The sequence below is a fragment of the Sphaerodactylus townsendi genome, linkage group LG10 (genome assembly GCF_021028975.2).
Source record: "Sphaerodactylus townsendi isolate TG3544 linkage group LG10, MPM_Stown_v2.3, whole genome shotgun sequence".
In the NCBI taxonomy this organism is placed as follows: domain Eukaryota; kingdom Metazoa; phylum Chordata; class Lepidosauria; order Squamata; family Sphaerodactylidae; genus Sphaerodactylus; species Sphaerodactylus townsendi.
In genome coordinates this window covers 19,416,942-19,432,700 of record NC_059434.1, presented here as the reverse complement: position 1 = coordinate 19,432,700, position 15,759 = coordinate 19,416,942, and the positions used below count along the sequence as shown (strand labels likewise).

Sequence of the window (15,759 nt, the reverse complement as noted above, 5' to 3'; positions counted from 1 at the left end):
ATTTTCTGGTGGCTCTTTGTGGAGTGTTGCAGTTCAGATATGTTGTCACTGATATGTCGGTACATAAAATGGATTGGAAATTTGGAACCTCCACGGACTCATTTCAGCTCCTTGCTGTGCTGGATCCATGTCTTGCCCCTCTCTTGTATGTTCAGCTCAACAGAGTTTAAGATATGATTGGAGGCCTCTGAGGTTGCTGCTATTGGTCTGGGCTGTCCTAACCTTCCTGTTACAACCTACATTACAGTGGTGGCGAACCTTTGGCACTCCAGATGTTATGGACTACAATTCCCATCAGCCCCTTCCAGCATGGCCAATTGGCCATGTTGGAAGGAGGCTTGATGAAGTAGATCCATAGATCTCGGTCCTCCTAAACTCTAAGCCCTGGATTAAGGGACCATCCATTCCCTCCAATAGCACCATTTTTTTTCAATTTTTCTTCCCAGCTACCTCTTAGAAAAAGCAATTCTCCCTTTGCAGATGGTCGTTTGCCATGGCCCTTGATGCCATTTCTTGAGAGCCAGTATGATGTAGTGGTTAAGAGTGGTGGACTGTTACTTGGAGAACTGGGTTTGTTTGCCCTCTCCTCCACATGAGTGGTGAACTCTTATCCGGTGAACTGGATTTGTGTCCTTGCTCCTCCACATGAAGCCTGCTGGGTGTCCTTGGACTAGTCACAGTTCTTTGGAACTCTCTCAGACCCACTTAGCTTAGAAGGTGTCTGTGGGGAGAGGAAGAGAAAGGAGTGTGTAAGCCACCTGGAGACTCCTTGGAGAAAGGTGGGGTATAAATCTAAGCTCTTCTTCTTCCCATCAGAGAGGGATGCGGGTGGTCCCTCTGCTGCCCACCAGCGGTCTGACAGCTCAGATGCATGCAGAGAATATTACCCAAACTGGACCCAGAGAGGGGGAATTTATAGGGTGCGCAGGCAGGTAAGCAAGGGGTCTTTTGCCAATGTACACGAAGGCTTTCTTCCTGTGCAATATTCCCAAAAGAAAAAAGTGACAGGAGACCAATCAATTAAAATGGAATATTTATTTACTAACACTGACACACCACTAAAGGTTGACTTCTATTCGCCTCTAATATTTAAAACCACAAATACAACTACAGAAGTGAAACTCAGAATGAAACCACCCTCTGCCTCCCAATAAACACACCTGAAGCTGAGAATGGGGGAAAGGAACGAAAGGGAGGAGGAAAGAATAGGGAGGGAAAGAGGTTAATGCTACCTGATCCAAGGTGAGTTAGAGGCTGAGAATTGCAGTGGCTCGATGCAGTAGAAACCCAACGAGGAGAGAAAGGTTCCTGCAAAGCAGTTTCAGTGGTATTCAGGCAGCGGAAGAATCTTGGCACACTTTTCACAGGCCTGGACTCAGTGCCATACCTAGGGGGCCATGAGGGGCCTCGAGACCCAGTGTCTGGATCACGTGGGGGTGCATTTGGCCACCTGCCTGCCACCACTGGCCACCTACTACCGTCCACCCAGCTTGCCACTTGCCCTTCACTGCCCACCACTTACCAGGTCGCTTGTTCACCCCCCGCTCACCCACTGGTCCACTTCAGTTTGGGAGGGTGCAATGTGGGGGGAGGTGCAGTTTTGGGAGGCACAAACAGAACTTGCCCCCCCAAGCGCCATTTTCACTAGATACTGCACTGCCTGGTCTAGCTCTTTTATGAGGGTTAGGGTTAGGGTTTGGCATGGGACTCAGCTTTCCTAGGATCAGGATGGATTCAAGAAATAAAGTTTGAATTTTACTTGGCAGTTGGAAGATAATTTTAATTGGCGGTTGGAAGGTAACTGCCACACTTCAGTAGAACGAGGAAATGACACCTGACGTTAGTCTATTGACAAAGAACGGCGTTGTTGTTTTTAAATGAAGGTAAACTGTCTTCTCAATGGCCCATCATGAATGGATTGGATATCAGGCTCTATTTGAACAACAGCTGGTTTGGAGGTGATACTTTTCCTCATCGACTGGAAACGGCCCATTTTAATGAAGCATCCTGAGAAGCAGTCGGATATGACCATATTATGCATGCCTTGGAGGGTATATAAATGCTTTATGTCTTCTGCCTCCATGCTGGAATGTGCTCTGGCTATGGCAGGCTGGATGCCAGCTTTCTGAAATTTATCCCAAGGATCAACACTGCACGTAGGATTTGGGGGGGCGGAGTGAGGTGGGAGGGGGATTCAAAACAACTAAGTGGAGATTGAGGATCAAATTGGGACGTCTCAACTGAGGAGAGGACAGGGGCCTTTCGAGAGGTAATAGGCCACGCTATGAGGCAGGGCCGTGAAAAATGACCTCACATCCTTCTACTTGCTACCTCTGGCTAGGGCACCGTTAGTGGCAGTATGGCTGGAGTGGCAGTAGACCAAGGTTTCTACATTATCCTGAACAGGTTTTATATGAGAGAGAAGCTGCTCTTTGCTGGACCTCTGGGCCAAGTTTCTGTTGTAATTGATACCAGCATGGCCTCTCTGTCTTGATCTCCTCTCATAAAGAACCAGACAAATAAAACCCATTGTAGACAATGACATGCGCAGTATCCTTCAGGGGTTCTGAAAGACAATTTTAATTTAGTTGAATGGTGCTTTGTGGACATGTCTGCCATTCAGAACTAATTTGGTATTTTCTTCATTTTCCTTTACTTTCAGAGGTTAAGAGAAGAAGGGTGCATGTAACTTTTGCAAGATATGTGATGAAAGTGTTGGCATAGAGCCGTGGTGGCGAACCTTCGGCACTCCAGATGTTATGGACTACAATTCCCATCAGCCCCTTCCAGCATGGCCAATTGGCCATGCTGGCAGGGGCTGATGGGAATTGTAGTCCATAACATCTGGAGTGCCGAAGGTTCGCCACCACTGGCATAGAGCTGTCTGGTAGCCGTGTGACAAAGCGACTAGAAAGTTATACTGTGATCAGCGAAATCCATGTTCACATTCTCACGCAGGCATGGAATTCACATGGTTACCTTGGCCATGTCTCTCTTTCTGTTGCTCTCAGCCCTGTCTACCTTACAGTGTTGGCTTGCAAACAAAATGAAAAGTAGATATTTATGCAGAATGGAGAACAGGGAATTAAAATGTAAAAAAACAGGTGGCAGGGGACCAGGGAACATGTAAGTTGAAAAAGACTAGATTTCCGAGACATTGATTTAAAAACAACAACAACTTCCATTGTTATCTATAGTTTCTTGAATTTTTAAAACATTGTTTGAAAGAAACAGCAAGCAGTTGTATCATATAGTAAATCACAGGGACTAACTATATGCTTCAGTGGGGTTTTTTCCTCGCAGGTGCATCTGCAAAAAAGAGAAACATATGCCTTCCAGAAATATCTCTCTCACATGCTGTGACAGCTGGGTTAGCTGAGCATCTTTCTGGGTTTCAAAAAAACCCTCTTTATAATTAGTTTCCATGTCTTTTAATAATTTGCATTTCATGTCTTGAAAAGTGTGGTTCCCTCAAACACAGTTCTGTCTCTCCTTTAGCTGTCTGGATTTTTTCTTGTCTGTTCCCTTTGTGGAATCTATGGTGTAGAATGGCGGTCTAAGACAATAAACGTGTCTGTTTAAATCATGGATGTCAAATCTGTCCCCCTGCCCCAATTTAGCGTTTTGTCTAACATGCTTTATAACGGCCTGATGCTACTCCCTCACCCTTCATCTCTGCCCCACTTTTGTTATTAGACAACAAATTGTCACAATTTTCTACTTAATTATATGCTTCCATTTGCATCTCACTTCTGTGATTGCCTGCATCGTCGTGCCTCTCGTCTTGTGTAGTCTGGGCTCAGAGTGCTACCTGGCTAGGTTGATCCACCAAAGGAAATGTGGACTTGCGATTCTCGGATGTGCATACATCCCTGTTCTACAAGCCTCTCTTGATAGAGAGTTTCGAAAGGACCTTGTGTCATGGCTTGGGACCCCACAGTTCTACAGGAGAAAGTCTAGCATTCAGCTTCTATATTTTTGGGTTGCGAATATGACTTCAGGTGTTGGCTTATGAATGCATTTCTTTGGTCTACACAGGTTGTGCTTTTTCTTTGACGTACTTCTGTCTACATATGTTGGGAGAACCACACCTGGTGCGTGTGTTTCCCTTGAAAAGTAGCAGAGCGGCACAGAGGCTGAACACAGGGAAGCTTACCTGAGCACACATGCGTGGTTGAGCTTGCTAGAGAGAACTTCAGACACAAAAGAAAGTCGGAGTCATTTGTAGTTTCTAGTCTAATGAAAAGAGTATTTATTAGTGAACTCCATTCTGGATAGAAAGGTGGAGAGATAGGTTCATTATCTAATCTAATCTAGCTGGATGGAGGCGGATGCGTAGGAGACACATCCTCTCCCTAGGCATGGTGAAGGTAAGATGGAGAGGTTCGAGAAGAAGGCGGAAGCAAGGGAGGAAGTCCCTAAGAGTATCAGTCTACATCAAAGGGATAGAGTCAGCATGATAGAGTAAAGGTGACAAATTCCTAAGTCCCTATCTAGCCACTAGCTCGCTAGTAAAAAAAAACCCTCTGTAGGATGAGGCAGGAAACAGCGTAAAGTCCCTTTCTTCCAACAATAACTAGCTGTGACTTGTTTTTATTTTTTTGCTTGTAAGGTGGCCCTCTGGGGCATGTAAGTGTCCAATTCAAAGATGGATTTAGGTGGTTCATTTGCAGGGGCGTACTGCTCAGGGGGGCATATGGGGTCAAATGTCCCCGGGATGTGGCCATTTAGTCACTTGGGTGGAGGGATGGAAAATCGCCCCCATACCCCTCCTCCCTCCCCCCCAGGTCCATACACTGACTGCAAGATCTGGTGCAAAAAATGTTGTTTGGTCATGGTGGGGGAGGGAAGCCACCCATACATGGGGGGGCATTCAGATTTTGCACCAGGCTACATTTTCCCTAGATACGCCTCTGCTCATTTGCATCACAGACTCAGCATAAAGTGATTGCACCCACATGGAGAGTGTCTGACCGCACACCTAGGCGCATTTTGCCGAAGCTGCAGCTGGTTGAAAGTGCGTGACTGCAGAGGTGAGGTTAAATGGACCTCACCAAATAGCCACCCAGTGCAAGTGACCAGTTCACCATTAGCTTTGGAAACAGCACAGATGCTGGGGTTCTGATCGCAAAGAATTTCGGCACCTCTCAGTTTCATAAAATCAATCAGTCTTTAGTTCATTTGTGAGCTTCTCTGTCCTAGAGGCTCTCCCGGAAACCTCCCCATATGTAGATATTTGACATGGCAAAATAGAAAATTAGAGTGGAATGTGATTTACATTGACCAAAGTTAAATAGACCAAAATGCTGTGAAATGATACATGGGAACTTGATCTTATTGTGAATATTGTTGTCAGCCACCCTGAGCCTATAAACCAAGCTATAAATAAATAAAATAAATAAACCTGCAAGAGTAAATTTTGTGCACCATTCAGAGGGGTAGCCAGAGTCTTGCATTGCAACTGGATGTCAGCAAGTCAATACCAGGTAATTGTATTTTGTTAGTTTTGCATAGTGAATAACTTTATTTCTGTGTGATTAAAAGATGCCGTTTTCCACTCCAGGGGAAATAATTAAAAACTAGTGTTTTGTCTTATACGGTAACTGATGTCTGAACATGGGAAGGTCATTCAAACAAAATCTTCTCCAACTCAAGGGCACTAAAACTTTTTCACCTGAGTGCTAAAGGGTTTTTTTAATCATTACCTTGTATGTTGGATGAAAAGGCTCCGTTGGCTGGCATTGACCCACAGGCTATAGCTTGCTCCCTCCCCCGGTCTAACCAAAATAAACGTGGAAGAAACATTTCCTGTAATCCTAGAATTTTTAGCATTGTTCATTGGATCTCTTAAACTGACTGTTGGTATTTTGTGTGTGTGTGTGTGTGTGTAAGAAAGGTGGTTTATATAAATAAATATATTTATCTATATTAGAAGAGTTGAAGAAGAGTTTGGATTTATATCCCGCCTTTCTCTGTAAAGAGTTCAAAATGACTTAAAAACTCCTTTCTGTCCCCTCCCTACAACAGCCACCTTGTGAGATAGGTGAGGCTGAGAGAGTTCTGAGAGAACTGTGATTGGCCCAAGATCACCCAGCATGTGTAGGAGTGGGGAAACAAATCCAGTTCACCAGATAAGTGTCTGCCAGGCACGTGGAGAAGTGGAAAATTAAACCCGGTTCTCCAGTTCAGAGTCCACCACTCTTAACCACTACACCGTGTGAGAACTGGACAGAGAGAATATCAGATTCAAGGGCACCTGTCCCTTTCTCTCTGTCTTAGTGTCTAGTGACGGGGCTGCCTCCCAGCATCTGACAGCCTGTTCCACCCTTCTCGTCACAGATGCCAACCCAGGGACCCTGGAGCCCCCCACAACTGGCAGCCGTGCCCTCAGACTTACCAACAGGGGCAGGGGCCTCTGGGAGAACTACCAGAAGGGCCTAAGGACCAAGAGCAAGCCTCGGCAATTCCAGGGAAAAGGGTGGCGATAGCACAGCCCTGGTCAAGCTGCAATCAGCAGCCTTAGAGAGCGGAGCCAGTCCAGCACAGCTTCAACCTGGCCGCAATCAAGTGGGAGGGTCAGAAAAGCTGAAGAGCCACTCCCAGGCCAGCAGGGCTCAACAGACAGCTCACCAACCACTAGTAGGCTGGTGCAGGGAGCTCCCAGGAGGGAGGGAACCTCCTGAGAGGGATACAAGGAAGGCAGGGAAAGAGGGAGGAGGCTGATATGGTGCCAGGGCTCAGGATTGCAGGAGTGATATTAACTGCCTGACAGAAGTAAAGAACTTATAAATGGAAGCCAGAATCACATCTTCATTGATCCAAAAGGTAACTGAGTTCCTGCAAGGCCAAGGTGGGCTACCCTGCAGGGGTGGTGAGCCCTTCGGGGATAGGGCGGTATAAAAGTTCAAGAAAAAAATAAAAATATAAATAAATAAATAAATAAATAAATAAATAAATAAATAAATAAATAAATAAATAAATAAAGGCGGTGTTCACAGTAAGCAAATTAAAGTCTTGTAAAGATTTGGATTTTTCATGGTTTAATGTTTCCTTCTTCAGCAAAAGTGTGAGTTGACATAAATTTAGTGAATCAAACGAATACCATGGTCTTTTGTGGAAGCCGTTTAGATTTAAAATGTAACACCAACGTCTCATTTATTTACAGTGCTTTGCCGTTCGATCCTTGGGATGGGTAGAAATGGCAGAAGAAGATTTGGCTCCTGGGAAAAGCAGTGTTGCTGTAAACAATTGTATCCGGCAGCTTTCCTACTGCAAAAATGATATACGGGACACAGTTGGCATTTGGGGAGAGGTAAGAAAGTTCTCATCCTCTTTCCTAGAGGCACCTGCTTGCTGCTTCATCCAAATTCAGCTTTGGGCAGAAAGTGCAAGGAAGAGACACAAGGCTTCGATGATCCTCTACAACTCTCTGTAGTAACTCTGGGAACCTGGGGTCGCTATAGGATCTGCCTGCCTGCCTGCCTGCCTGCCTGCCTGCCTGCCTGCCTGCCTGCCAACTACCTACCTAATTACCTACCTACCTATTCTCTTATCCATCAAATTTATATCCCGCCCTATCCCAGCAGGGCTCAGGGCAGGTCACAATAGATTAATAACAGTTCATTAAAACATTTAAAACATAGAACCATACAAAAATTTAAACAACAATGCTTTAAACGCCCAATAATAACAGTACAAGACTAAGTTGTTACAGAAGACAGATGGCCGAAACTTAGTCCCTTCCAGATCATCCTGATTTCCCTCCCCCACCCCCACCCCCACCCGCCTTAGAAACCGAAAGAATATGATTATATTCTGTTCAATCTGGCTGGCTAGGTGGGAAAGGCCTGATTTGGGCTTCAGGGCATGTGTTTTGTGGTTAAGAGGATTTTCTCTTTCTTTATAATAAGTGCGCTGCTAGATCAGACTAAGGGTCCACCAGACCCTGCTTTCTGTCTTAATTGTGGCTCATGAACAAAAGCTAGAAGCCTGTCTAATTTGACTCGAGAATCTGGGGTTCAGGGACAGTGGTCCCTGGATTTCAGGGACAGCTGCTATGAGCTACCACAACTTAACAGTTTTCAAAGCACGTGGCCCTTACCAAATCTTGTGGTATTATATTCCAGACATTAAGCCTGACCTGTGTTAAACAGTATTTTCTTTTTGTGTGTTCTGTCAGTTCATTTCCTTGGGTCTCTGAGTTTCGGTATAAGAAAAGTAGAAAAACTTCTCTATTCTTCTCCAAACCATTCATAAAGTTGGATCCCACCCATTGTTTCCATGCACAAAAGTGGAGGAGCATTTTTGCTGACACCCCCCCCCCCCCTTTTCACATGGCAAACCTCCGCTTCATGCTGGTCCTGGAGCAACAGCATTTCAAGAGGGCGTTTTGGGCAGTAGTATAAGTCGGGAGACAAAGAAACTGAATTTTTCAGCAGCATCAAAGCCATTTTGTGATGGCACAATCAGCCATACCGCTTCAGATGGGGAACATTCATGTTGTGTTTTGGAACAGAGCTTGTTGTGTTTTTAAGTAGTTCAGTGTGTGCATTTTGTAAATTGTTCTGAGCCCTTTGTGTTTCTAAATATTTAAATAAATAAAATTCTAATAAACGTCTATTAAATAAAAACTCCTTGCAAGTGAACAGTTTGAACGTTAGAGATCGTATTCTCTTCTTTTTCCTTATTCTTTTTGGGGCGGGGGAGGCATCAAATTACAGTTGACGGGTGGGGTTTTTGAGGCAAATGACATTTGGAGGTGCCTTGCCGTTGGCTGCCTCCACATCATGACCCTGGTATTCCATGGAGGTCTCCCACTCAAATATTGGCCAGGGCCCACTCTGCTTAGCTTCTGAGGTGTGATGCGATTGGCTATCCAAGTCATATGAAAACTGTAAAATAGTACAGTTTCTCACCTGCAGTCTATTCTGCCCTTTCAGCACTTGGCTATCTCCTTCTATTGTATATGTAGACCAGACCTCAAGAGGGAATGGTACTTGATAATTTTTATACTCACCAATTCTCTCTTGAGAAAGCCCCCATCCCTTGGCTATTTTCTCAGAGCTGGGTCTTCTTCCAGAGCCAAGTTCATTGGGATAGGAAAGGAGAGTCAGCAGATGGGGCATGGGTTCCTCCCACCTACCCATTCTCCTTTGCTAATGCCACCTATCCCCTTCCCCGAGTTAGTTTTACAAATGACAAAATTGTGCTTGGTTGATTAATTGATCATTTTAATGTTTGACTTCCCTCAGGGAAAAGACATGTATCTTATCCTGGAGAACGACATGCTAAATTTGGTTGACCCCATGGATCGCAGTATTCTTCATTTTCAGCCCATCGTAAGCATCCGTGTCTGGGGAGTAGGCCGGGACAATGGCCGGTGAGTAGATTCTTCTTGGTGCCGAAATCAGCTGGTGTACAATGTAACCTGTGCTGCATAGCGTCCTTGTAGCCAACTGAATGTGTGTGTCTGAAGAACAGTTACATAGATGTCAATTCTTCTCGTAATCGAACCATGATTAAAAGAGTGGAATGAAACCTGAGCAGCCTCTTCTCACAGGTGTGGCTGTAGGTTCACTGGTTAAGCTGGTGGGGCACCAGAAGACATTTTGTTGCTCTGTGGCCCAAGTAGATCTGAAGTTTCTTATTCATAAATGCCTCCTTCCTGCCTAAAGAGAAAATTACAACCTTGATGATATTTCTGGACCAGTCAGCAACTTTCATTACCATCCATCATACTATCTAGACCGTTATGGCTATCGAGGGCACTGTGCCTGACATAAACTGGAGGCCAGATAATGCTGAGGTGCTGTTGGTCGACAACAGGGTCCATCAGGGATCGTGGATCCACCCTGAACAAGCAACTTGTCAGCTTCAGGGGAACTTAGATCTGTGCTTACAGGTGCAGAGCTCCCCTGAGCTATGTAGTATTGTTTCTTATCTTCAGCGGCTACGCCTGCTATGGCTCTTCCTTGAGTTTAATTGATACTTTCCTTGAGATTAATTAATTACTTTGGCCATGCTGTGATCAGGCTATGCCGCTCTGTACTCTGGGAACTGCCTTTCTTTATAATAGGGTTGCCGACCTCCAGGTGTTGACTGGAGATCTCTCATTATTACAACTGGTCTCCAGGCGACAGAGGTCAGTTTCCCTGGAGAAAATGTCTGCTCTAGAAAGTGGACTCTATGGCAGGGGTGTCAACTCATTTGTCACAAGGGCCAGATATGACATAAATATGACTTGATTGGGCCAGGCCTGGGAGGAGGGTGGCTGCTTTGGCTGTTGAGCCCACAGTGGGCTCGCCAGCCCAGAACAGCACTGGGGGAGGTGGTCGGCACTGGGCGGGGCCTGCCTCAGCTGGTGAAATGCAGCATGTTTGCCAGCAGAGGCGTAGCTCCAAGGGGGCAGTGTGTGTGTGACACGCTGGGCATGTGTTCCTGCGGGGGTGTGGCAGGGGTGAGACGGGGGTGTTCTGGGACGGGAGCAGAGGATGCACCAATGCACCAGGCACTCCCCCCCCCTTGCTATGCCTCTGCTCGCCCGTGCCATAGGTTCGCCATCACTGCACTAAAACCTCAGATTAGTGAGATAAGAGGAGCGTTTCCGTGTTTGTCTAAATGTATCTGCAAATCATTCCTTCAAATTATAAATGTTGAGTCTGGAGACGGAACTGTTAGATGAAAGATATGGGACTGGGAACCCATTTCATCTGAAGAACTGCATTAAGGGCTGGGGGGATGAATGGGTAGTTTGCAGCAGAGACGCAGTGGGGAGCGGGGGATACTTAACCTTTTCCTTGCCTTCCATCTTTATAGCAGGGAGTCCCTTTCAAAAAATCCCACGTGGCCCTAACTAGGGAAATTATTCTTTTCTGTTCCCTGTCAGGTAGACAGTGATTTTGATGACCGCAACAGTAACTCGTACCTTTTATCTTGAATATTAAGTTATTTGAAAGTCATTGCTATCTTGAGGACCTTGGGATTTTTTCCCCCAGACTTTTTCCTTGTAGTAATTTATTTGACTGGATTTCTCTTTGGAAGATGAAAAGCTTTTTAATGGTACCTGACCAGATGATTTTCTAAGCCATGTGCTAATGAAAGATTGATGAAAAACAGCGATCTGCTGATGAAAGTTTAATCTAAGGATGCGTCTGCTAGTGCACCTCAGGCAGAAAAGCCTTCTGGGAGATTAATAATTCCTTCAGCGCACTCTCTGCTGTTATCTTCAAGTCTAGGTATTAACTTATTTTTAATTCTGTAGCACGGTGAGAAAACGATTCATGATTTACTTGACTGTTTTGCTGACTGAAAATGGTGTGATTATTTTACATCCTGAGAAAAGGTGTGACTTGAATTCTCTTAATCATGACATAAAATACCATATTTTGCTGAAGCTATCTAAGCCGAAGGAAAACTCCGGGCTGCCCGTGTCAAGGGGGAGCTAAACAAAAATGAGACCTTGGGAGGGAGGGGGGAAGATTAGTGTCTGTATGTTGTATGTATCCCATCTGCAAATTTGACTTGATGTTCAGCATTAGCATGTGTTTACTTTTCATCTTGCACTATTTCACACGTGGGGGGGAAATCCGGTCTCTTTGGCCATTAGTGAAACAAAAATCTCGATCTGTTAAGTAACTTGCCTAATGTTAGAAATAGCTTCCAGGCATAACAGAAAAGGTTGAAAGACGAGCAGTGTGGTGCTGATACCACGCTGGCTCCCTGCAAACCATTGTTGAAAAGATAAAAGACAAAGAGGAAGCGTTGGGATTAGGAGCGCCCTCCCCTTCCTTCTCCTCTCCAACACTAATTCTCTTCTCTCGTCTCTTGTATTGTATTAGAATTGCTTATGCTAGCCACGTTCAGAATTTTCAAAGAATACTTCAAAATCAAACTCAAATCCTGGTTAATATGAGGACCATGTTTAACATTGGGGCAGGTGCATCAGTTAGCCAGGGTTAAGTCTATGGAAATTTGTTCTAGAAAAAGAAAAGAGTGGTGCAGGCTAGTTCCTGATTTGTCAGCTATAGTGTGTCAGGAATCAGAATTACTTCTGCTCCGGGCCTAAAAGAAGAACTTTACCATGGTCCATATGTTTTTATTGGATTGTGGCTTCAGGGATAGTTCATATTTATGTGTTTTCTAAGTTAGTTTTAATTGTATTTACTGTACCTTCAGCAGCAGCAGCAGCAGCGTAGTAGTAGTAGTAGTAGTAGTAGTAGTAGTAGTAGTAGTAGTAGTAGTGGAAGAGGAAGAGGAGGAGGAGGAGGAGGAGGAGGAGGAGGAGGAGGAGGAGGAGGAGGAGGATTTATATCCTGTAGGAGACTCAAAGGGGCTTACAAACACCCTGTGAAGTAGGTGGGGCTGAGGGAGCTCAGAAGAACAGTGAATCGGCCAAGGTCACCCAGCTAGCGTGTGTTGGAGTTTACAGGCTAATCTGAATTCCCCATATATGCCTCCACAGCTCAAGCGGCAGAGCGGGGAATCAAACTCGATTCCTCCAGATTAGAGTACACCTGCTCTTAACCACTCCGCCACTGCTGCTGTTGGTTCAGAAAAATCTGCCTTGTTTTGCATGTTCCTTTACTCAGAATTGTCTATTGTCCAAGCTCTGATGTCCCAACTCTGAAAGAACCATCTGTCTCAAATCTATGAACTAGTTTCTTTGGATATAGAACTCTGTTTATTTTTTTTACATCCTGCTGATTTAGGATCCAGATTTCACACGTACTTTTCTTGCACAAACCTGCATGCACAAAACAGATTCATATAGAAGTAGAAAGTAGATGTTAGCAGAAGGAAAGTGGAAACATTTTCCAGTATAAACTATGAAGCCCATTCTAACTCTTATTCCTTCATCTTTCTGCTCTGTGCTGTGAAGGCAAGTGGAAAATCTGCATTCCCCAAAATAGGTGCCACGTGCACACTAATCCATTCACTTTTCCCCTTCCTTTATCCCCTTCCTTTCATGCATTTGAAAACTAGGTCATAGACCACTGTGTGCTGTATATCTTTTCCTTCTTCCCGGTGGGACCTTCTTTCAAGGTAGTGATGATGCAGCCTCAATGTTGCTTTATCTGCATCCTGTATGAATGTTGATTGTTGTGGTAACTGTGCAATCACATATAGGTACTGTGTGTGTGTAGGCCTACTGTGAATATTTTTGAATATTTTAATTAAGATTTTGAAGACATAAAGAAAAAAACCTGTACAAACCAAAAACCAACCAAACAGGAGAAGTACACAAACTAAATAAAAGCACGTTACAAAGGGTACCTGCACCAAATATTAACAAATATAGCCCCTCGGGGTTAGGGCAGGGTGTAAAAAGCAAACAATTGGAGCCCACTGCTCTTAACAACTACACCACACTGGCTTTATTACAAGTCCACCATTTATGATAAAAGGACTCTTCATGCTGTGCAGATTGTTATCCTAAATCAGGTCTGCCCCTTGGAGTGGGGAGTTAGTGGGGTCAGACCTGACTTAACAAGAGGAGGAGCAACCAGGATCTTTTCCACCAGAGTTTACAGAGGTGGTTTCCACAAGAAATCTACAGGAATCAGCAGTAAAAGTTTAACAATTTTATTAGAAACAGTAAAATAAAAATGCAAGCACACAAATGGTCAATGCACACAGAGAATTCACACAGTCCTAGAATATTAATAGTGTTGAGAAGAAAGGTTTGGAACAGCGATGGATTTGGGGGGAATAAAGGTAATACCTGGTCTCAAAGAGGATTTGGTCCGATGAGCACAGTTCAGCTTCCCACACTAAGCTCTGATAGAAGAATAGGGAAGAATGCAATGCATTCGGATCACTATTTAATCAGACAGAGAGTTGTCCAGGAAAATGCTGCATGGAATAGTATTGCTAGACTAAAAGCAGTCCAGGAAATACTGAACTCTATGGACTGGGTAAGGAGGCTAGATATAGGGGAAAACAGGCCCTAAGTGACTCTAATCTTCCCAGACCAAAGCAACTCTTGCCTTCCAGAGGGGAGACAAGAGAACAGTGTTTAAATTAAGCGGTGAATACTTAACTTAACAGTTGGTGCTTAGGTTTGATGTTCCAAGGCAGGGAGTGCTGGAGATAACTAGATTTTTAGAATGACGCTGATTTAATAACAGCTTTTGGACAATGCCACTGTAAATTAAGGTGGTCTTTGGAGGGGTTAGTCAGGAAACTAAAAGACAAGGTTAGTGCTTGGGAAAATAGCTGGCAGGAACTCTTGATGAAATCATCTCAGCATATTTTTTGTTTCACAGAGTCAGGTAACCTGTGGCTAAAATGGAATGGGCCAGGCTGAAGGTATTGCCTTTTCCTAATTGCTTTAGGAAAGGGTGAGGCAAGCTGTTTTGCAGGTTGATGCTGGCGGGAGGCTAGCCCAGGCAAGTTTTCTGTCCTTATGGGTGACACTGAGTCAGTGTAGTAGATGGCATCCATATTGGCATTACATTCCTAGACAATCCCTTAAGGTTGGCAGGGTAGGTAGAGATGCTGCTGTCTTAAAAACAGGCCTCCCCCACTTACCATGGGTCTATCTGGTAACAACATTTCCAACCAGTATTCGGAAATGTTTAATACATTTTTGCCAATTTCTCCAGTGACAAATACCACATATGCATCATTTAATAAAAGCTCTCTTTAAGACTACTTAAGTAAAATTGAGATCTTTTAACCACATTTTCTCTCATTGTTCCATTAGTATATTGTTCCCAGAATACATAGCCCATTTCATTATACAAACTATCATTTGTTCTTCTGTTTCAAATCTCAACAAAAGCTTATTCATTTTAGAAGTAATATGATCATCATTCAAACACAATTCTACCTCAAGTTCAGTCACAGAATGTTCAAAACCATAGGGTCTTTTATCTGCTGTAAATCTTGATGATTCTCAGTAAAGGAACCAGTTCCCTTCTGCCATTAATTGTTCGCTTAATGTCATTTTACATACTCTTGAGAAATTTAAAATATTACAATATGTATCTACCTATTTTTAAATATAATGCCTGAATAAGGCATGTGGTGAGAGTCACATAGGTGTTTTTTGACATCATCTAGATTTGAACTTGCCCCTTATTCTCAGAATGACGTGCCTAATATAATAATTATTTTTTAAAACTTCCTGAGTTAAACTTTATCATACCATAAAGAAACATTCCATCCAAATCTCAAATCATGTCCTTCTAAATCAGTGGTTCTCAACCTGAGGGTCAGGACCCCTTTGGGGGTCAAACGATCCTTTCACAGGGGTCGCCTAAGACTCTCTGCATCGGTGTTCTCCATCTGTAAAATGAATAAATATTAGGTTTGGGGATCACCACAACATAAGGAACTGTATTAAAGGGTCGCGGCATTAGGAAGGTTGAGAACCACTTTTCTAAATCAAGCAATCTTCTGTTTCTCAGGATAATTCTTTCATCCAAACCAAACAGCAGGCAGCAAAATACATTTTCAGTTCAAATAAACCTGGATCTCCTCTTTTCTTTGCATCTTCCAAATTTTGTATTTAATCCAGGGTTTTTTCCCTTGGCAGACAAAATTTGATATTCCCTTCTGTCATTGTTTAAATGGAGTATGAGTTGCCAATACTGGTAGTGTTTGAAACAAAAATAATATTCTTGGTAATACATTCACCTTAATCCCAGCAATGCTCCCCAAGAATTACCTTAATTCTGTGTTTTGACATCATTATTTTGACATAACACAGTTCATATTTGTCAACATAATACCCAGATATTTGTCTTTTTTCAACTT

General features: G+C 43.8%; 1 protein-coding gene across 1 annotated transcript in view; it reads left to right on the top strand.

Moving 5' to 3' along the window:
- LOC125440310 (amyloid beta precursor protein binding family B member 2-like) overlaps nucleotides 1–9,383 on the top strand; it is a 150,131-nt gene extending 140,748 nt beyond the window's left edge. The window contains exons 7-8 of the mRNA XM_048510063.1: nucleotides 7,166–7,312; nucleotides 9,252–9,383. Of these exons, the coding sequence (XP_048366020.1) occupies nucleotides 7,166–7,312; nucleotides 9,252–9,383 (279 nt within the window). The remainder of the gene's footprint in view (nucleotides 1–7,165; nucleotides 7,313–9,251) is intronic.
- The last annotated feature ends 6,376 nt before the right edge of the window (nucleotides 9,384–15,759 follow it).